Here is a 21,757-nt window from a genome sequence, read left to right as displayed (position 1 = left end):
AAAGTGGAAAGACCAGTAATGAGTCTCTTGCCGATGAGGCTCAGTGACCGATGCAGTGGATCGTGGGTCGACAGTCTTTGCCCGTTGGCGTTGATCTTGGTAATCTTGTTTTTGGTGCAGGACTAGATATTCTGTTACGGTCTTGCGGGGGAAAGTGAATTTGGCGGGGAAATGGGGGAAGGATTAGATCAGCTTCCTTGAGCGTCAGCCAGTGGACAAAGCTATTGATTCGATTGGATTGTGTAGAAGGTAGGTGAATGATGACAGTTAGTCAAGGTGTCAACACCCAGAGCCAGAATCTCCGGCAAGGAGAAGAGGATATCCGGCTGCGGATGTAGGTTGTCATGATAGATCTGATGAGAAATGCGGAAGACGGAGCAGTGCGCACGGTGGAACAAGACCAGTCCGAATGCGCGAGTGCGGCGACGCAACGGGGGAGGAGGACCCTTCGAAGAATGGAAGCCAAGTGCTATTAGTGGCGGACAAACGATGGAAAGCCCCGAATGTCCTTTTCGAACTTGAACCGAGCTCCCAATTGGCCGGTAGTCACCGAAGCCAACGAGAGGGAGTGGAAGAGAGAGAGAGAGAGAGACAGTGGAGAATAATGTTTCGGGGGCGTAATGGGCGGGATCCCGGCTGTGGGGACCACGAAAATCGGGCGGGCGGTGACGATAGGACGGGATTTCTCCTGGGCGACAAGGGACGGCCTTGATGAGGGGAGTATAGTAGTCGAGGGTTGCAATGCGGAACGGCTGACGAGAGGAACAGCGGCGCAACCAATACGCACACGAGCGAAAAAGCAATTCCAACTAGGCGACTTCTCGTAGTGCTTGCTGGCCTCGACGAGCTAATTGGACGAAGCGGGTGTCGGAGAAAAAGTCCAAAGCAGGCGTGGGGGACCTGAATCAAAAGAGAGGCTCAGGAATTTGCCGGGGTGAGCTAGGGTGGGATGAGTGCCGCAGGAGCTGGAGAGAGAAACCAGAACGAGAGCACGGCGCGAGGAATTCGGTATCTCTGTTGTGATGTGTGTTGGCGATTTCAAGTGGAATGGGCAGCCAAAGGAACGGACAGTCGAAGGAGAATGCCGGTCTGTGATTCCAGGATCCTGAAATACGGATATGCAGACTATCGCAGGTGAGTGAAGGTGTCTGACGGCTTGACTCGATTCGACTATCGGAAAGGCTGCTGGGCGACTCCGCAATAAGCCGAGAAATTCGAAGGCGCAACCAGACAGTCCGGTCTTATAGTTCTATATGGCTGATATACCCAGTCAATTCCCGCGGATCGCCCCTTTATGCTGAGGAGCGAAGGAGGCCAGGGAGGACAACTGGGGAGCGTGCAATGATGGCCAGACAAAGTTGGAGGTAGACCTGTGTCAACGACGAGAAGAAAAAGGGAAAAGGAGGACGAGGATTGTCTACGGATGTGTGGGATGGAAGAGAATTAAGAATAAAAAGAAGGCATTGCACATGTACGTTGCAGCTGTGCCCATGCCCATGCTCACCCATGTCGTGCCATGCCATGCAGCAAGAGACCCCGTTCAAAGGTTAGACGAGCCTCTCTCTCTCCCTTTCTTTCTCTCTCCCCACATACAGATAATGCCTTTTTGCAGCGGTACTTCCGAAATTTGTGCGTGGGCGCTAGTGCTTCTGCTGGTGTCGGTGTTGCTGGCGCCAGTCAGTAGGACGGAGTACGGTCCCAGCCTGCCGCTGGATGCTGTAACTCTTTTCATGGATGTCTTCCTATCAGAGGCAAAAGCCTTGTGTGACACGGCGGCTGGGGTCGGCGGCGGTCTCCTCTTTTTCGCATTCTCGCGGGGCGCAAGTTAGACTTTGGGCAGCAATGCTCCAGCAGACACCCCGGTCTACCCGTATCTCCCGCAGCGCGGTAGTACTGTAAGGAGAGCGAGAGGATGAAAAAATTTACATGTGTGCGCAGTGAGCACTCGCACGTTTGCGGATACCGCAGCGGCAGGCGGGATGACTGGGTTGAAGTTCGAATGGGTTTGCTCGGCTGTACTGGGCTGAATTGGGGCGGTAACGAAAGGTGTTGTGTGACGACGGAGTCCAGTGCGAGAGAAAGAGACCTGGGAGAAGGGGGTGGGGTGAGAAGCGTGACGCGAAGGAGGGAGGGGTAATGGAGGGGTGTGTGGCTGGATACTGAACGCCAGATCGCCGCGATTCTCGCTCGGCCTGCCTTTGCTTGTTGGTTGTTTTCCTAGTTTAAGCCTTTTTTTCGCGACATTTCTTCTTGTTCTTTCTCAATTTGGAAGCTCAAGCCTTGTCTTGTCTTGTCTGGCATAGTCGACCCTGTCAGGCTTTCGTGGCCGTTGATGGCAGCTCTTAATGTCAAGCACGGTGGTAATTGCTCGCGGAAAGATCGAAGATCCTCATATGGTAAACACCTGGTGTAGGATGGGCATGTGTTCGTGTCGCGAAAGGCCAGAACGTGTGGTGGTTGGTTCACTGCCCGCGGGTCAAGCCGCATTGTCACGCAATCAACAGCCATGTCTGTATCCTGTGTCGATAACTCATCGTGGCTCCCAGAGACTGGACGGGAGAAACTTGACTAGACTGTCTGCTTCTTGTTAGAGAGGGTAATATGGTGCGGAATGTGTCAGAGAGTTCAGCCACAGTTATCCATCCGGCGGTCCATCTGGTGGTGCCCGTCAATACGGGACCAGACGTGATAGGCGTGGATGGGTTGCGAAAACCGGAAAATAGACTGCCAGAGGAGTAGGTGACGGCAGACTGGGTAGCAGCAATCGTGCCCAATGAACGAGGATGTCGAGGCGGCTTTGACGACGGACAACAGCGCATCGGTGGCAAGCATGTCTCCTAACTATGGACTCGTTGCAAGACGTTGCAGGAATGGAAGGACGAGCTGGGATGACTGGAACCACCAGGAGGTGCAGGTTACAGCAGGGTTGTAAATTAGTATACTTAAGTCTAGTATTGGCCTATACTAATACTAATAGTATTTTTGAGCCTATACTAATACTAGGCTAGTCTAGTATAGGGGTATACTAATACTAGGCTAGTTTAGTATTAGTATACTTAAGTATACTAATTAGTAAGTAAAAATAAATAAAAATAAATAAAAATAATAAATTAATATTTTAAATAAATAATCACTATTTTTAACTACTTTAGTAAGTAAAACTTCTTACTTACTAATCTAGTATCTTAGTAATAATTAACTTAATACTTAAAAACTAGTATAAATTATAAATTAATTATAATTATAAAGTAAAAAAAGTAAAAAAATACTATAAAAAGTATTAATAGTATATATATATTTATACTAGTATATATATACTTTTATATATAGTATATTAATAACTAAAAATATATTATCTATATTTTTATTTATTTTTATTTATTTTTATATACTAATTAGTATACTTAAGTATACCTAAGTAATACTAATACTAACAAAGGCTATACTAATACTTACTAATACTAAGGTTAGTATAGTTTTCTTATACTAATACTAAGTATACTTAAGTCTAGTATTAGTATACTAAATACTAGTAGTATTTTTTACAACCCTGGGTTACAGCAAGCTAGTGTAAAAGGGCGAGACTGGTCGGTCGATTGACTGGCCGCCATGGCTGTGGAGGTACCGGTAGGTAAGTGAGTGTACTACCTACCTACTATGTAAGTGAGTGCGCGGGGGAGAAAAAATTGAGATGGAGGGGCAAGACTGCAACGCAGCATTGTCATGCTCGTGGCCGGGTCGGATTTGTGGAGAAGGAACGCACCGTAGGAGAGAAGGCGGTCAGAATGCATACACGGAAGGCACGCTCAGCAGTGGACTGATTCGGCAAGTACTTTCCTACGGCAAGTGGGTTTCTCGACAACTGCCTCAAACCAGCCTGCCTTCCTCTTGCTCTCTCTCTCTCTCTCTCTCTCTCTCTCTCTCTCTCTCTCTCTCTCTCTCTCTTTCTTTCTGGCTTGGGGAAGAGACGGCTTCATTTCTAGAAGGCGAGACAGAAGCGAATTCGAGTTGCACGACGTCGAGACCCGAAACGAAGTCGCCGCCTCTGCGCTTTTTTGTTTTGTTCTTCCGGTCCGGTCCGGTCCCTGGTACTTAAGCACACCATAGTGTCTTCAACGCCATCAGAGGGACGGACCTCTTCGCTGGGATATTATCTCAACACCGCCAAAACCACCACTGCTATTCCATGTCATCCCGGAATCCGCTTGGGCGAGCCCACAGCCTGCTGCTGGTCAGCACCAGGGCCTTTCGCAACAAGACAAGGATCTGAGGTGTGGGCTGGGCGTCATTCCCTGCAGCCCAAAGCTGACAGCCCAGCCCCTCCTTCTTCTAATCCCTTGCTCGAGGCCCGAAAGGAAGATCCTTCAAGAGGAAATGGTCGGATTCCATCAGACTCGACCCGGCCCGATCATATTGCTCTCTGTTGGAACCGCCATGTTCCTTGACGAGATATCCTCGACTGCGTGAGCACAAACTGTTATTGGTCCGATAGAAACTGCTTTGGGCCATCCCTCGACGAGGTCCAACATCAATAAGCCTCACATTCATACGACGTTCCGCGGCTTTTCCATACTCTAAACACCAAAGTTTTTAATTTTCGCCAGCTGACGGCATGCTTTATGCCAAAATTGATATGAAAAAAGTGCACCAACTTCCTTCCGGGCTAGGGCGTATCCCCCCTCTCGTACCTTGTCGACTATATGCATTGCATCGTCAACTTGCGCAAGTGTGCGTTGGGGAGTACGCCAGAGCAGGCGGCCCAAGGGCCCAGGGGAGACCCGTTCATCTGCAGGTCCGGCGGGCCTCTCCCGCAGGAAGGCCAGCAGCGTCTAACTCCACGTGTGGCCCATCGGTGGTGGGTGGCTTCGAGTGTCCATATTTGTTCGAGAAGCCTGCTTCTTGCGGAGAAACCTGGACTCTACTCTCCGCCTTGGGTTGAGGCTCTGCCAGTTTCACAGCCAACACGATTCACCCAGCTGGGCTTGAGGTTTCCCTCGGAGAAGCATCAGGACCACAGCGGAGGACGTGACTCTAGCTACGACGTTTCTTGCCGGTTGCTCAAGATTCTGCCGGTCAAACTACGGGTGATGGATTTTTGATATAGTATTGGGATCAAGATGATTGCCGACGTTGAAGAAATAATGGCGGCATGTCGCTTCTCAAGTTGCTCACGTCGAGAACCCACGGGGCATGTCGCTCCATGAAGGCTCATCGGTGAGCATGGGTCAGCTGGTCGCTGGGTACTATGAAAGTGCCCCCTTGAGTCATCCGAGATGACGTCTGGCTTTACCTATTGCCATGATACCAACCGGAATTTGGACTTTGTTGAAACCGAGTGGTCTTTGGGCGTTGAAGATACAGAACCCCCATTTCGTTCTTGGCTTACTTCACACGAGCTGCCCAACAGGGTTGGCCTGACTTGGCTGAGCGGAAAGCAACGTTTAATGATGAACTGGGTCTCCCGCCTTGCTGGTGAAGACACGCCTGAGCGGAAGGGCGAGCGCGTTCTTGTCCAATCACTGATGACCGTCACACCCCACACGGAACTTTCCAGCTACGCGTGCCTTGTCGCAACTACACATCTGACATCTTCGTCGCACCCTTCGGCCTTCTTTTTTTCATCCATAAAATTGGAAGCCAGCACTGCAGATCATTCTTTAGTTCCAACACTCGCGAAGAATTTTTCTTGAAGAATCAACGCCGTGTGCATTCGCTGCAGTCCTCACCCTGTCGAAAAGGCGAGGCTTCGAACTACCGCGACCCCCTTCCAACCCTCGTGACTAGCTCGCGATCGAACCGTTGCGATGAACAATCAGGGCCAGCCTGCCCAGACGAACCCCATGGCCGGCCAAGTCGTGCCTGGCGCGCGACAGCCCCCCATGTACCGACCGGAGATGATGCGAAACCTTCCGATCCTAAATGACGAAGAGAAAGCCAAGTATGAGAGGGGCCTCCGCCAGTTATGGAATCACTACGAGACGCACCCCGAGGAATCTGCACAGCATCAGGACGCCAAGAAAAAGATTCAGGATTTTACAAAGATGCTGATCAACAAGCTCCAGCAGAGGAGGATGCAGGTCCAGCAACAGCAGCAGGCCCAACAGCAGGCTCAGCAGCAGCAGCAGCAGCAGCAGCAGCAGCAGCAGCAAGGCCAACCAGCTGCCCAGCAGCAACAGAGCCAGCCAGCGCAGGCATCCGCTCCAGCGCAACAAACCCAGCAGCAGCCGCAGACTGCGGCCGCCAATCAAGGCAATGCCGGAGGTATTGCCGTCAAGTCGGAACCGAAGACCGAGAACAACCCTTCAACGACCGCAGAGCCTGCTCAAGCGCCGACTTCAGCGCCTGCCCCAGCGCCTGCGCCAACTTCCGCCACGCCCCAACAGGCGCCCCAGACGACGCAATTCCCGGACCACATCCTCGCGCACATCCGACAGATGACGTTCAACCCGCCGCAGGGGATCCTCGATAAGGGACAAGAGAGCGCGCTCCGATGGTCAAATGACTTCAAGGCAAAGTACCTACGCGCCCTAATGCAAATGGACCAGCAGGGGACACAGATGAAGAGGATCGATGCACACATCAAGAACCAGCAGGAAAAGGGTGTGCTTGGTGCAGATGAACAGAAACAGCTTCAGATAAGAAGGGACCATGCCCAGAAGATGTACAATGAGGCGCACAGCTTTGTGACCAACTTCCGCAAGAGCCAAGAGGGCATTAACAAGGCAAGAGCGGCCGTTGCAGCTGCTGCGGCAGCGGGGCAAACGGCGGCGTCGGCTGCGGCAAGTGCGGCCGCTGCGACCCCACGACCTCCTTCCCAGCAGCAACAACACCAGGCACCCCAGACGCAGCCGCAACAACTGCAAAACCACCAGCAGCAGCAGCAGCAGCAAAACAGCCCGGCTCTCACGACATCGCAGCCTCCGTCAACACAGCCTGGTGGTGGTGGTCAAACAAGTCCAGCCCCGACCACACAAGGCACTCCCGCTCTGCAGAACGCGCAGAACCCCACGACCGCAGTCAACGCTGCGATTGAGGCGGCAAAGAACCAGCAGATGGCCGCCGCAGCTGCTGGTCGCGGCACTCCCCTTCAGCAACAGCAGCAGCAACAACAACAACAACAGGCTCAACAACAACAACTTCAGCAGCAGCAGCAGCAGCAGGCACAAGCACAGGCACAAGCGCAGGCACAACAGCAACACCAGCAGCAACAGGCTCAAGCACAGGCAGCAGCTCAAGGCCAAAATTCCACTCCCTCGGCCCAAGCCCCGACTACCACTCAACCTGCCCAGGCACAATCTGGCATGGCTTCCGCACCACAGCAAACCATGCCGCAAGGCCAGCATCACCCTCCCCCTGTTAATACCGCCATAGCCTCCGTCTCTGCAGGCGGTGGGCTTCCTTCAGCTGGCACTCCTACCCAGCGTGTTGCGACTCCCCAATCAGCCGTTCCTCCCGGTCCCGGCCAAGCCCTCAGCCATTCCGCCGCCGTCTCGCGCGCCAATCAGCGTATGAACTCGCAGACCTCGGCCATGCCCGTCCAGCAGCAGCAGCAGCAGCAGCAGCAGCAGCAGCAGCAGGCCACTGGCACACCCGGCTCGGCTGGCGCTCATGCCCAAGGCGTCATGGGATCCGGTGCCGTTCCGCACCAACAAGCGCATCCTACCCAGCCGACCCAGACGCTGCAATCCAAGCTCCCAATCCCCAAGCAGCTCCCGGAGAAAGCCACTGCAGTCCCTCAACCAGTCGCCATGTCTGGCGGCGCCGGCGCCGGCCGTCCTACTTACACAGGCGGTGGCGGCATTGCCGGAGGCGTCATGGGACAGCCCGCGATGGCCAAGATCCCCGCTTATGTCCATGAGGCTGAGGGCGACCATGTTCTGAGCAAGAAGAAGCTGGACGAACTTGTTCGGCAGGTCTGTGGTGGCAACGCCGAGGGCCAGGAGGTTAACATGCTGACCCCTGAGGTCGAAGAGGTGAGTTTCCGAGTGATTTCCCCACCAGTTACGGGAATACTGACAGCTTCGCAGAGCGTTTTGGCCATGGCCGACAGCTTCGTCGACAACGTCCTTGAGACGGCCTGCCGCAACGCAAAGGAGCGAGGATCCAAAGTTCTTGAGATTCGCGACATCCAACTTGTCCTCGAGCGCACCTATAATATCCGCGTTCCCGGCTACTCATCCGATGAGCTGCGCACCGTCCGCAAGATTCAGCCGTCGACCGCTTGGATCACCAAGATGAGCGCCATCCAGGCTGCCAAGGTTACCTCTGGTAAGGGCGAGTAGTACGAGCCCACTGAGAAACCGCAGCTGGCTACGAAGAAAAAGCGAACGCAGACGAAGGCGTCCGCTGCAAAGAACGTCCGTTTCAATCAGGGAGAGGACGGGGATGCAGACATCGATACTTCCCCGGCAAAGTCGAACATTGGAGTACAAGCCAAGCCTCGATCGCGCAAGAGAGCCGCATCGCCCTCCAGGAAGGCACAGAATCAGGCCAGTGCCCCGAGTCAAGCCACCGGTCCCTCTTTGTTGCCATACTCGGCTGTGGGTGGCGGGCATGAGATGGACCTGTCGGCTGCGGGCCAGGTCGAGATTAACTTTATTCAGCACAAGGATTAGGCTTTTACACCTAGGCAGCGAGATGAGATTTGCCCTATGACGGTAGATGGATCGGAATTAATGGCATCACACGGAACGGATCAGGAAGCAGAATGGCGGCGTTTGGTAGGGTTGTTATAAGCAGGCTTTTCAGGGCAGCCCAAACCCTGCGCGGCAACTTGGCTCGTGGGTTGTCTACGTTATACCCAAATTGATATCACGTACTCACTGAGGCCGCCCGTTGTTGCAGCTTACGATAAGCACGATCTTCCATCGTCAGCCGACTGAATTTTACCCATGCTCAGTTATCGATGGCGTAGCTACGTATGTTGTCGGACGAAGCTTTAATGATCAGCCGCCCAGCTAAGCTATCAAACTGTTAAAGCAAGGGAGACTAGGGCGGCAATCCGCTTTCAGCTGAGCGTCACAGGCAAACATGCAATTGGCGCTGGTTCCGGATTCAGATTGTATAAAGTCTTGTAACGACGAAGACGGCAAGTCCTACGCAAAGAGAAAAAGAAAATCATGTAAAATTGAGCATAGATGAAGCCCAGAATTACAGAAGAGAAACTGATTGAAACGCTATCCTATTAACTAGCAGTTGCCTTCAAATATCAACAGAAATTCGACAACCTGACCTGGATAGCTCAAGAGCAAAAGCTCAATAATTGATGGGTGGCGGTCGCAATTGCAAGCAATTACATAATTCCTGCACAATTACGGATTAATGCAGCGCAAAAAAGGCCACCGCAGCCGGCAAGCCAGGTCAGGCAGGCAGCATCGACAACGTCACTCCCGCCTGGGACACGTCCCTCCTCAGCATTTGGGGGCTTGCTCCATGCCCCCAGCACACCCGGGAATCTCACTTGCTCAAAGAAGGTACGTCCTAGGTACATCCACCCTCATAGCTTCACATGCACATCCGGCGGTATCTGACTCGTATCTGACCCACATCATGATACCGTGACCTGGTGCTGGTTAGCGTGGCGGGAGTGGGCGTGAGGTACTTGCCCAGGCTGAGCAATTGCCCCAAGGACCTAAGAGCAACAACCTGAGCCTCAGGTATTCAATCTCTGAGCTCTCTCTCCATCGAACCTTCCTGCATCACGAGGCAAACGGCCAAAACAGCAAACTACCCATTCCCATCAACGATATCCGCTCCCCGGTAAAGCTCCGACACCGAAACTCCCTCCAGCTTGATTCCTTCGACGCCCGTGTCACCTGACATTTCCCTCCCCTTCTCGCTCCGACCAAGCAACGTGACGGTGATTCTGCATCTCAACCAAATACTCAACGCGCATCCTGCTGTCTAGGCGCAACTCCACGATCGAATCCGGTCGCTGCCATTCCGAGCAGCACCCTCACCCTCTTCTCACACATATCCACCGCTAGCCGGTTGAGCAGATATGCCGGGCAAAACACCCTCACGCAGCGGGAAGGACCCCCTCGAGAACGGCGTCCGCAACAACAAGGACACCGAGTCAAAGGACGCCAAGAGCAGGGGCAAGAAGGCAGCGAAGGATGGTGACGAGGAGATGACAGTTGTCGTTCCTCCCTCCAAGAAGGCGCCCGCTGTTCCGGCAGACGCCGATGGCGACATATCGATGGGCGATGAGGACAAGGCGGATGACGCAGAGGTCAAGGTCGACCCTGTGGTGCAGGCTGTGGCAGGTACGTGATGAGTGATCGCGTCGGGCACGCATTTCTTGCTTCAGTGACAGCTTCGATACTAACGGTTGCTTTTGCTGCAGACATCAAGAGCAATTTCGCTCTGCTGGACCGCGCAGTTGCCCTCTTCGACGCCAGATTCTCCCTCCGGGCCTTGCGCTCCATTTCCACCATCCGCAAGCGCCTGACCCCCGATATCATTGCCCAGGCCATCGTTGAGACCTTCCCCGCAACCGTTACCTCTGGTAATGTTGCCAAGCAGCTTCTGATCGCTATTGGCCGCGAGAATGTGCCCCTCGGCAAGTCAAGCGGACACGAGATGGAGGTCGACAGCGAGTCCACCAAGGCGAAGAGCGCCCCGAAGAAAGAGGCCAAAGAGATCATTCCGGAGATTGACATCTTCCTTGGCATTTTGATTCAGGTCCACCTCTACGACTCGAAGCAGTACCAGCGCGGAGCCGACTTCTCTAAGCAGCTCACCGACCGCATCCACACGCTCAACCGCCGCACATTAGACTCCCTCTCTGCCAAGGTCTACTTCTACTACTCAATGTTTTGCGAGAACCTCACCCCGCAGCCTCCCTCTCCCCAGTCCCCGGTTGTCGCCATCCGTCCCACTCTGCTGGCCGCTCTGCGCACTGCCGTCCTCCGCAAGGACATCGACACGCAGGCTTCGGTCATTGTGCTCCTGCTTCGCAGCTACCTGCTGACGTCTCATATTGCGCAAGCTGACTTGCTTGTCTCGCACACCCAGTTCCCCGAGAACGCCGCGAATAACCAGGTCGCCCGCTTCCTGTACTACCTCGGACGCATCCGCGCCATTCAGCTTAGATACACCGAGGCACACGAGCACCTTACAGCTGCGACAAGAAAGGCGCCCTCCAGCGCCTGCGCAGTGGGCTTCTCTCAGACGGCTACTAAGCTTCTGTTGGTCGTTGAGCTTCTGATGGGTGATATCCCTGAGCGAACCACCTTCCGCCAACCTACCCTCGAGCTCTCGCTGCACCCTTACTTCCTCCTTGTTCAGGCCGTCCGGGTGGGCAAAGTCCAAAACTTCGAGACCATCATCGCGGATCACGCCGATACCTTCCGGCGGGACGGTACCTACAGTCTTATTCTGCGTCTGCGCCAGAACGTCATCAAGACTGGCATCCGCATGATGTCTCTATCATACTCTCGCATCTCCCTTCGTGATATATGTATCCGTCTCGATCTTGGTAGTGAAGAGTCGGCAGAGTACATCGTCGCCAAGGCCATCCGTGACGGAGTCATCGAGGCTACCCTCGACCGCGAGCATGGTTACATGAAGAGCAAGGAGGTCGGCGATGTCTATGCTACGCGGGAACCTGGCGAAGCTTTTCACGACAGAATCCGCGCGTGCTTGGCCCTGCATGATGAGAGTGTCAAGGTAAGTTGCACGCACATAAATAACTTCATTTCAAAGACTTGTCTAACATCATCTTGTGCAGGCTATGCGTTTCCCGATGAACCAGCACCGTCTCGAACTGAAGAACGCCCAGGAGGCCCGTGAGCGCGAGCGTGAGATGGCTAAGGAGATACAGGAGGGAGATTTGGACGAGGACGACCTCGGTGGTGACTTTGATGGAATGTAATAACAACGCTATCCACTACTTCACTGCTGCATTGTCGACTTTTTCGGTGCTTGCCGACTCGTACTACAAATTCAAATACGTGGCCCGGAAACATCTCGGGACTTTATATCTGGTTACTCGATGAAGACGGTGGCGCTGGGGCGGAAAGGAGGCTTCGGGGTTTGATTCCTGGTGTGTGATAGACATGTTTTTCGTACCCGGGCACGCATGCTGTGTTGTCTGCCAGTTGGCAGAAAAGTCCTGTTCTCTGGAGAGAAGAAGAGGGATGCCCGACGGTGACGGACGTGTATGTGTGAGTTGGGCTAGGCCGTGGGTTCGCATGACCCTATGTACTAAATAGCGCAAGACAAGGAGGAAATTGCCAATTCAGCACTGCTGTTCTTCAGCTCTGCCGCCCCATTTATGAGACTTGAAGGGCGCCCCAAGCACGGGTCGTTCCAAGTCGATTAAGACGGAGGCCAGAGTATTGCACTCGCCGACGGGAAGCTGTCACAACCCACTTGGGTGCAACCGGATCGCCCGCCAACTCTTGAGGCCTCGCAGAGAAGGTGAGTGGCTTGATCAGATGATAAATATGGGAACCTGACGGAACACCATTGGCTTCAATTGGCTTGGAGATTATATGGATAACATTTTGGGTGTGGCGAAGAAAGCTTGTAGCTTAGACCCGGTATGGATTGGTCTCGCCGTAGCCGTTTGGCTACACCCTCCCGGCCCATCCATCTGTCATCTGATCATCCCCAATTCACACGCATCCAAGTCTTTGATTCCTTTGGTCCAATCTTGAAGTCTCATCTCGTTATGCCACCTGACAAACAACCATATACCTCCCAAATCTTCCAGGCCGAAGCAGGAGAACGAAAGTCACGCGTTGGCTTGGCAGGTCGGGTGGCTAGGAAACTCCCGCCCGAAGGGCACCGAAGGGAAAGAAATAAAAGGCGCTCCGACGGCTCCCATGACATGTCTGAGAAGATGTACTGGGGTAAAGGGGTTGGTGCTTGAGAAGCGAAGGTGGACCTGGAGTCGGAGGCGAATCGATGTGCTGCGGGGGAGATGTGCTTTTTTAGATGATGAGGGATATGGTGAGGACAATGATGAGGACAACAGTGACCCCGGTTTCGAGTCTGGAGAGAAACGAAAGATCACAAGAAGGACAATTATAACGAAACAGGAGCTGGAGAGTGGGATAAGGGTGTGAAGCCTGAAGAACGGAGGACGGTGGATAGGTGGGCTAACAGTTGATGTGCGTTCCGTTCGCCGATGGCCGATTGAATCTTAACCTCTTTCGAAAACAATGAAACCACGATATTAGACATAATAATAAAACAAGATGTTTCAATTCTTGGAAGTACAGGGTCACCAGTCATTGTGTACAAGCATGTACTGATTTTGATTGTGACCGTAGTGGCTGCCAGACCACAGTCTGCGATTGAGTGATGAAAATGATGAAAATGACAGTTTGGCCTGCGTCTTCAATCTCGATGTGTCTTCAGATCATCCAGCCGGTGTCTTTTGAGGCCGTTTCCCGTTTGACGCAGCTCTGGCATCGGAGAACTTTTGTGCAGCATGACTTCCTCAGGACTTGTGACAGGTAACCGCTCTCCCCGTCGTTCCATGTCTGCCGTTCACGTGACGATGGAGCCAAAGAACAGGACAGTCATCAAGTGCTGGATCCGTCGTCTGTTGCCCGGCCTTGCATACGAACGCTGGAGGTATGCATCGTAGTGGAAAACTCCCGGACAAGCAAGCAGCGCCGACAAGAAATTTTCAGCCCGCTGCCTTGGCCGTGAGCTTTCCAACCGTTGTATCTTACATTTCCTCACTGGCCATAATCCATGGTAGCCATCATCTCAGCTCCTGTTGTCTCCCATGTCATCAAAAGGCATTGAATCAGTTGAGTGTGCAGCATGGCCAAGGTTTGGAACCCATCGCGGCGAAGGAAAGAAATATAAATGGTTTCTATGACGACGGTGACCGCAACCTGCAGGTCAGGCCGTTCATGTTAATCAAGGTCCCGAAAAATCGAGGCCGAAAACATTGAACCCTAGCTTCTCCGTTGAGCCGAGGTCAACAGTACGATAGTAGAAGTTGCATCGGGGCAGGGGTAGTACCGGTAGTCGGGTGGTTCGGGTTAAACATTGGCGGCAAGCCCGGATACCCTGGATATGCAGATACACGTGCAACACGCTCCCAGCCCATGCCTGCTGAGACACTTTAACAAGCTTTCTCATTTGCGAATATACAATGTATTTGTTTGTACGTTAAAGCATGTTATCACAAGTATAGAAGGCTACAGGAATCTACGCTTTATAGCAACCAGCTATTCCAGTGGAAGCATTCGGTTGTTACTAGTCAAGGCTATTGTCTCATCTGAATCAGCTCATCATACTCACCTTTCTTCTGTGGTAAATCGTCAGTTATCGTTTGTGTTGCAGTTGGGCTGCGGTCGCTCCCATAGTCCTGTGGGACAGACAACCGTGGGACAGACAACAGTGGGTCCAAAAGTGATGGCTTTTGGAAATGTTGGGAAGTTTATTTTCCACTCATTTTCTGAACCTGACCAATCAAACCTGATGATATCCCGTTGCCATTGAACCTTAAGCTAAATTATGGCAACTGAAAAAGCATGCCGGTAGAATACGGGTATCCGCACACGGAAGCCGATAGGTACCAGGCGGGGAGTTGCAATTTACAAAACAATTAAGGTTTATGCTAATCTCCATCGGTTGGACGAAGCAGCGCTGTCGCCCAGCATACATCGTGTACATGACCTGAGGGCCGGAAAGCATGAATAAAGATAAACTCCACCGGTAAAACTCGCTGGATAAATTCACATCTAGTCATTCAAGCCTCACCGACAACATTGAAAACATAAATACCTCTCTACTGGCGCAGCATTCTGCTGGAAAGGGGATGTACTGATCCTCAAGTGGCTCTAGTTGGCATTCACAAGTTCCTTTTGGCTAAAACCAACTTGCCCCAAACTCTTGCTAACGAACAATTGTTTATTCCGCCGCTGGATCTCATTGCTTCGCACGACACGTTTTTCTGGGGTTCCGTGTTCTTTTTGTTCGCTATGGCTGTACTACTCACCAGTGCCATCTTTACGGCGGACCCCGCGGCTCATGTATTCAACGACAGAGTCTACGTCTACCCTTCTCACGATCGCGAAAACAATTTTTCACTGTCCGATGACGGCAGCGATAAATACGACATGGCTGATTACCATATCTTCAGCACCTCGTCACTCAACCCCTATGACCCCGCCACCGATCACGGTGTTGCCCTGAGCGTCCCGGACATCCCGTGGGTCTCCAGGCAGCTTTGGGCCCCTGATGTCGCATTCCAGAACGACAAGTACTACCTTTATTTCCCTGCCCGCAATAAAGAGAGTGATCTCTTTCAGATCGGGGTTGCCGTTTCCGAAAAGCCAGAAGGTCCCTTTACGCCGGACCCAGAGCCTATCCCCGGCAGCTTTAGTATCGACCCCGCGGTCTTTTTCGACGATGACGGCCAGGGGTACATGTTCTTTGGGGGTCTATGGGGCGGTGAACTGCAGTGCTACCAGAAGGACAACAAATACGACGCTTCATGGGCAGGCAATCAGTCTCCAAACGGCACCGGTGTCTACGCTCTTGGCCCGCGTGTCGCCAAGATCAATAGTAGCGACATGCACCACTTCGATGGCGAGCCTCAAGAGCTTCAGATCCTTGATCCAGAGACCAAAAAGCCTCTCTTGGCTGACGATGAGGACCGTCGCTTCTTTGAGGCTCCCTGGATGCATAAGAAGGGCGACACCTACTACTTCTCCTACTCAACTGGAACTACCCACTACCTCGTCTATGCCACTAGCAAAAGCCCGCTTGGCCCTTTTACGTATGCCGGACGCATCCTGGAGCCGGTTGTCGGATGGACGACACATCATTCCATTATCGAGTACAAGGGCCAGTGGTGGCTCTTCTTCCACGATGCCTCGTTGAGTAACGGGACCGATTACCTGAGAAGTGTCAAATTCGAGCCGATATTCTATGACAAGGATGGCAAGCTCACGATCGTCAAACCAGAAACAAAATAGCCCCATTTTATGCCGTGGAAAATCGCGTTAGATGACTCGGCATTTCTTGCTAAGCATTTCTCTTTCATTAAAGCCGTACTTTGAGTCATGTTACAGGTATTTTGTAGACTAATGGCGGATCAAATATATATCACAGAGTGCGTTCGGTTTCTCAACTTACCTGAAAAATAAATATTGTCCTACGGAAGAGGTACGCGGCCTGAGTCACGACGTCGAACCGTTGTTCCGATGATGATGTAACAACAACCAACCCTATGGGTAGTCAACTTAAGGCGGTTCAAGTTGCAGAGGGTTCAGGAAATGTTTCGCTAATAAGCCTGTTTGTCAACAAGGTCAACATTTGACACTTGCGTCTGCAATCGCCGCAATCCAAGCAGAAAGCTCCTACTAGGCACTACACACTCCTCTTTCGGGGGATATTTGATAAGCGGAGCATACCTCAGGGTCGACCAGCATAACACAAAGCTCAGGAGCGACCGCACTGGGCCTTATCTTCATCTAATCCCCGCCTCCCAAAGAATACGGTCATGCCCGGATAGCCAAATCTTCATCTTGGCTTCTTGAGAGCATTCGTCCTCACAAAGCCACAAACCCGGGCCTCGTAGCAGCAGTATTGTTGGCATGTTGGAAGCTTACTTTCACTCTTCATAAGGCTCTTGCCGCGACATAGATCTATCGTGTGTATAGTGTTTCAATAATGCTTTATTCAAAGGAAATGCACGAAATATGAAACATCACTAGATGTAACATGTAAAAGAGAAGTCTGATGTTTTCCGGGCTTTTTTTTTCGGGTCACAAGTAAGGCTATCCGTACACAGCCCATCTTGATTCAGTACCCTGGCATGGTTACATGTACACTGCAGTTGAGTGGCTTCAAACACGCGCGAGGGTTGCAACCAGTATCACAGCCCCAGGTACGTATATAAGGCCCTGGATCGCTGCACTTAACACGTTTTTGAACTGCGCGATTGGCCACATGGAAAGCCCGGTCTGGTACCTGCGTAACAGTTGAAGCAACTCGGCTTCAGATCTTCCGTCTTCGAGACCGTAAGCAACGTACTCAAAGGCTCCTCGTCTATGATGAGACGACTTGAGTGTAGTAACATGCCCATTTTGATTGACGCGACGACCCGGAGCTGATCGAGCTTCGTGGCTGCCAACTCACTGGAATAAAAGAGAGGAGTGCGGGAACCTGCAAATTCCCACAATGGCTTCAGATTAACGCGAGTCGTAACGCCGCTTGTGAACTCTAAATGTGAGATTGCGGTAACGGATAGACCACCTAACAGCAGTCACCTCCACTTCTACCAACCAGGTAATTAAGTGATATACAGCCTGTGCTCCGCAAGGCATTTCTTACGCCCCTTGGTTTCGGACAAACAATCACAAATCAACGCCGAAATCTCGAATATCGAATCATTCAGACTTATTGCAAAAGCTAGCGCTATAACACAACGAATACACAGGTTATAAGATACTTTTCTTATGACCTCCCAAAACTGATTGCACTTTTCTTATGGGACTAAGTCTCTGTACCGTTCTGTGATCTGTCTTGACGCTACCCAAGATGAGGGTGTGTACGAAACGAGTGCCCAGACTTAAGCAATCAAACCCACAAATTTGGCATAGGTGATTGTTTGGCCTAGATATTACGCGCAAACTAATAGCGTGCCACCGTCTAACTCTCCCATGTCTGTAATAAAGCCAGTATATAATTTACAACCGAACTTACACCCTCCACGTAGGCCCACTATGGTTGACAAGGGGCTGTCGTATATCTATCTAATTGCTTGTAAAACAACATGATCTATCTCATTGATGAAAGAAGCTAGCAAAGCAGGATTCACAGATATACATGATGTTACATAACAAAACAATACTGTTAGTTACATAGGCAGTAATAGTAGCTTATATATTATAATACACCTACTAGATTTAACCTAGAAAGTCAGATCTAAATTCACTTTTAAAGAAAACCTAGTTAGGTATATCTCACTAATTATAGGTAGTAAAGATCTATATAGACTTTAGTAGGATTTTTAACTAGGGGACCCTAATAAGAATAAAACCTACAGTGTCTAAGATCTATAGCTAGTTACTACACTTAAATTAATATATATACTATTATAGCATATAGCAGGTAGGAGCTAGGCCTATAACTGTCATATAATAAAATAATACTATTAGTTACATAGGCAGTAATAGTAGCTTATATATTATGACACATGACCTTGCCTCTGCACTAATTATATTTATTATCCTAACTTACAGCTCCTAGCAACTTGTACTTAAATTGTGCTATTTTCTCTTGAAAAGAACACATTTTTTTTTTAGCGGATTCTATATCCTCGCATCTAGACTTCCCTTCGGTAATTCCCATACACCACTCGCACTCGTATTTCTGTATCTCTTCGAACTCGGTCAACATGCTTGCCAAGACTGTTCTACTAGTGACTGTAGGCGCCTTCGCCTCTGCTCAGACTTTCGTGGGCTTTCCTAAGAGTCTGACATGTAAGACCGACAACGGACCTGCCATTATTTCGGAGACCGAATATCAGAACGCCATCGTGGGTCCTAGGGGGCTCAAGGAGGATGATAATGCCGCCAATGTCGCGTCTGGCCACTGTTCGACACTCTCTGACATCCCTCTCTTTTTGGTGCGTTGCCGTTTTCCTGCTTTGCAAACATCGTCTCGGGACTTTGAGCCTTGGGCTGTACTGCATGCTAACAGCACTTTTTCTTCCTCAATAGGAAAGCGTTGCTGGCAAGGGAAAAGTTGGTTTCGCTTTTGATAAGAGCAACAACACCTACCACTTTTGTTTTGGACAGGGGGTTATCGACGAATCCGGATACCCTTCTGTTTGCACGGAAAATTAGAAAGACAACCAGTAGCAGTCAATATTAAAAGCCATTGAGAATATTAGTGCAGTGGAGTGTTTTTCAATTTTCAACCAAGTTGCTGAAACCCCATGATTCAACAGAAGCGTTGCTATAATCGAATCACCTTCTGTATTTCTGTATACTTCTTTTGTTTCAATGGGCGAATTAACGTCAACCGTGTTGTGTTGATTCAACAATAGTCAGGTCACAGCTAACTCGGCGGCTGTGAATCTTCATATCTTTATTGAGTAAATGGCTTGATATCAGGCGTCTGGTGCTACCGACTTGTAGAAAAAAGAATGTTCTACCTTCTGAGTTCGAAACACATAACAAAGTAGTCAGTGGACTGCCTCAAATAAGATAAATTCATAGAGATATGCATTCGAAGATATCGTTGGAGGACTTTGCTTGCAAAAAGCAGTGCATAAGAGTTTTGAAGTCCTGAGTGAGTCAGCTCCTCTAAACAGGAGCTGAACAACATACAGTGGGATGTCAAAAGTATCCGACTGCCCTGCAGTGCACCACATTACAACTACTAACCTAATATTCTCAGAATAAGTAAAAAAAGTACTTGATAGTACTCATTTCACATTTTCTTAGCTATACACTGTATACTTATAGATATAAAAGTAAAAGAATAGGAAGATATTTGAGCCCTTTAGAGATATAATAGTACTATTTACACTAATAACCTACCGTAACCTGCTATAAACTAAAGTCCCCTATAGCCTATTATTGAAAGATTTTATAACTCCAAAACTATAAGGTAAAAAAATGGAAGTAACTTGGTGTTATATACTTAACTTTACCAGATTCTTTATTATAAATTTCTTCCTCTCTATCTGTAAGTCAAATGACTAACTATAGTGTATAGGAGTACTGTAGCTTAGCAGGGCACTGTGAGATATTCAGGTACTTTTGACACCCCCTTGTAGTTTTTGGCGCGCAGTACATGGGCGTCTTTGCGAAGGAGTGAAGCGGCCGATGAAAATTAACCTACCTACCGCAACAATGTTAGGCTGTTCAGCAACGGCTTAAGGATGGGGTGTTAATGGAATAGAGGATCTGCGTAAGTAATAGTACCAGGCCGGGCCTTGTGTTTAAGCTATACAGGGACAATGAAATGTGTAGATCAAGTATATACATTTAATAAAGTCTGCGCATGCTTCGTAGCTGGCCAGTTGAACTCAAGTAAAACTGGGAGAAAACAGAATGTCAACCAGCTTTCGACGTTTGCGAGGATTGCTCTTGTGCTCGAAAGGTCTCGAGGCTAAGCCATGTTTTGGTCCTCAATGTTAAAAAGAACGCTCTGCTCCAAAGAAACAAAGCCATCTCTCCCCAGCTGCCTCAGTAGATCCGACGCCCGCGATCGGAGCTCAGATGCGGTGGACGTCTCTTCGTAGTGGTGAAAGTTATCCACGAAGGTCCTTTCAGGAAACTGTTTTCGCAAAATCCCGAGAATTGTATCGAAGTTGAATGTCTCTGCCCAGGGGAAAATCCGTTCGTTCCTCACGTTTGGGAGCACAGCTGCGGCCACGTGGAGCCTGGCAGTATCTTGGACGTCCACAAAGTACTCTTCACTTCTATGTCAGTGCACCGAGTAGGGAGGTTTAGGAATACAGGCAACTTACGCGGGGGAATAGATGCAAGTCGATCCAAGTGCGTCCCATTCCAAAGGCTCTCGATGAATGACGATGTGGAAGGGTGGCCTTGGTTGACCACATCAAGGGTCTTTCCAAAGTTCGTAGCAGGCAACACTACCAACAAGTTAACGACCGGCCAGGTCACAAAATCTTGAAATAAATTTGACTGACCTGTGTTGATTACCAAATCATACCGGCGACGTATGTTCTCGTAGTTGAATTTCCACACCGCTGTTTCTGCTTCAACTTTGCTAGCTGCGTACACATGCCACGCCCGCTGAGGGTGACACGGTGCCTCCCTCCACGCGATCCCAACTGAATGGGTGTTCCAGCTGTCAGCAGTCACCACAATCCCACTCATGTTTGGTTTGGGTAGGGCTGCAGCAACAGCTGAGCTGGTGAACACAAAACGCTTCACGCTCGGGGACTTGTTGGCAGCTTTGAGAGCATTGATTGCCACATTAACGCTGCTTGGGATGACGCTCTCGGGGTTCGAACTGAAAGAAAACGGCGAGGCAACATGTACTACCGCAGACACCCCTGGTTGTTGTCAGTATATATATATGAAGTACATAACGGATTCTACTGATAAGTCGAGTCTGACAGTTCTGAACTAACCTTCAACAAGGGAGTCGAAAGCCCCCTCTTTCTCCATGTCAGGCAACGAGACCAACACAAACTCTCCTTTTGGATTCTGGTTCTCTAGAGCCTTTGGTAACCACATGCAGCGTTCCACATCACGGACAGCTCCGCGGACCTTGAACCCTAATTGCAACAGCTCATTGCAAACATGGGAGCCGATGAAGCCATTTGCACCCGTCACAAGGACAGTAGCCCCCCTTGAAATCGCGTACTGCTTTTCCGGAGTCATTGCAATTCGATAATCTGGGCGAGGCTGTAAGAAGATGGCAAGCGTGCAAGGTTGACGTTGCTGAGAGTTGCGCAGGGAGTGGGCTATTATGGAACCGCGAATGGATGCTACCATGCGCTGCGCGCGGACACCGCCAACCAATAATTGAAACTTCGAGCGAAACAGTATCGATTTATCAAGCCTTGGTCATTCTCCAGATTCTAGAGACGCCTTTCACTGTCAGATTTACCCCGCCTTTTTACTTAGGTGGAGGTTTCGTGTCCGTCACTTGTGACATTTTGTGGTGCTTTGAAACAAAGCTCTTGCGAAAGCACCATCGTCGTTAAACGCCAAGCGGGACTCCTGGATTTTGTGGCGCAAGGTCGCGGAATAGGTTCTGGTAATCCGATATCGCGTTTACGGTGACTGAAACT

At 50.6% G+C, this 21,757-nt stretch overlaps 6 protein-coding genes across 6 annotated transcripts; 4 read left to right on the top strand and 2 right to left on the bottom strand.

The window, feature by feature from the left end:
* Positions 1–5,452: 5,452 nt before the first annotated feature.
* On the top strand, positions 5,453–8,323 carry LY79DRAFT_225708 (uncharacterized protein). Its single transcript, XM_060551640.1, has 2 exons — positions 5,453–7,973; positions 8,028–8,323. Exons 1-2 carry the CDS (start codon positions 5,805–5,807, stop codon positions 8,280–8,282), a joined length of 2,424 nt encoding a protein of 807 aa, XP_060413740.1. The 5' UTR covers positions 5,453–5,804; the 3' UTR covers positions 8,283–8,323.
* Positions 8,324–10,000: 1,677 nt separating this feature from the next.
* LY79DRAFT_516450 (proteasome regulatory subunit C-terminal-domain-containing protein) lies at positions 10,001–11,875 on the top strand (the record flags this gene model as incomplete). The annotated part of the gene is made up of 3 exons (XM_060554822.1): positions 10,001–10,265; positions 10,346–11,670; positions 11,732–11,875. The coding sequence occupies 3 exons, from the start codon at positions 10,001–10,003 to the stop codon at positions 11,873–11,875; spliced, it is 1,734 nt and encodes a 577-aa protein (XP_060413739.1).
* On the bottom strand, positions 11,866–12,371 carry LY79DRAFT_225654 (uncharacterized protein). Its single transcript, XM_060551639.1, has one exon. The coding sequence runs from the start codon at positions 12,194–12,196 to the stop codon at positions 11,939–11,941; it is 258 nt and encodes an 85-aa protein (XP_060413738.1). The 5' UTR covers positions 12,197–12,371; the 3' UTR covers positions 11,866–11,938.
* A 1,070-nt stretch (positions 12,372–13,441) lies between these two features.
* Positions 13,442–15,950, top strand: LY79DRAFT_580174 (glycosyl hydrolase; the record flags this gene model as incomplete). Its single annotated transcript, XM_060560081.1, has 2 exons — positions 13,442–13,587; positions 14,771–15,950. 2 exons carry the CDS (start codon positions 13,442–13,444, stop codon positions 15,948–15,950), a joined length of 1,326 nt encoding a protein of 441 aa, XP_060413737.1.
* Positions 15,951–18,359: 2,409 nt separating this feature from the next.
* LY79DRAFT_659721 (uncharacterized protein) lies at positions 18,360–18,827 on the top strand (the record flags this gene model as incomplete). The annotated part of the gene is made up of 2 exons (XM_060562751.1): positions 18,360–18,607; positions 18,702–18,827. Exons 1-2 carry the CDS (start codon positions 18,377–18,379, stop codon positions 18,825–18,827), a joined length of 357 nt encoding a protein of 118 aa, XP_060413736.1. The 5' UTR covers positions 18,360–18,376.
* A 1,273-nt stretch (positions 18,828–20,100) lies between these two features.
* On the bottom strand, positions 20,101–21,344 carry LY79DRAFT_516540 (NAD dependent epimerase/dehydratase; the record flags this gene model as incomplete). Its single annotated transcript, XM_060554830.1, has 4 exons — positions 20,101–20,405; positions 20,462–20,587; positions 20,645–21,013; positions 21,092–21,344. The coding sequence occupies 4 exons, from the start codon at positions 21,342–21,344 to the stop codon at positions 20,101–20,103; spliced, it is 1,053 nt and encodes a 350-aa protein (XP_060413735.1).
* Positions 21,345–21,757: the final 413 nt, after the last annotated feature.

The sequence above is a fragment of the Colletotrichum navitas genome, assembly GCF_030913465.1.
Source record: "Colletotrichum navitas strain CBS 125086 chromosome Unknown LY79scaffold_33, whole genome shotgun sequence".
NCBI lineage: Eukaryota > Fungi > Ascomycota > Sordariomycetes > Glomerellales > Glomerellaceae > Colletotrichum > Colletotrichum navitas.
Note: the sequence above shows the minus strand (reverse complement) of the source record. Positions and strands in the feature narration are given on the sequence as shown.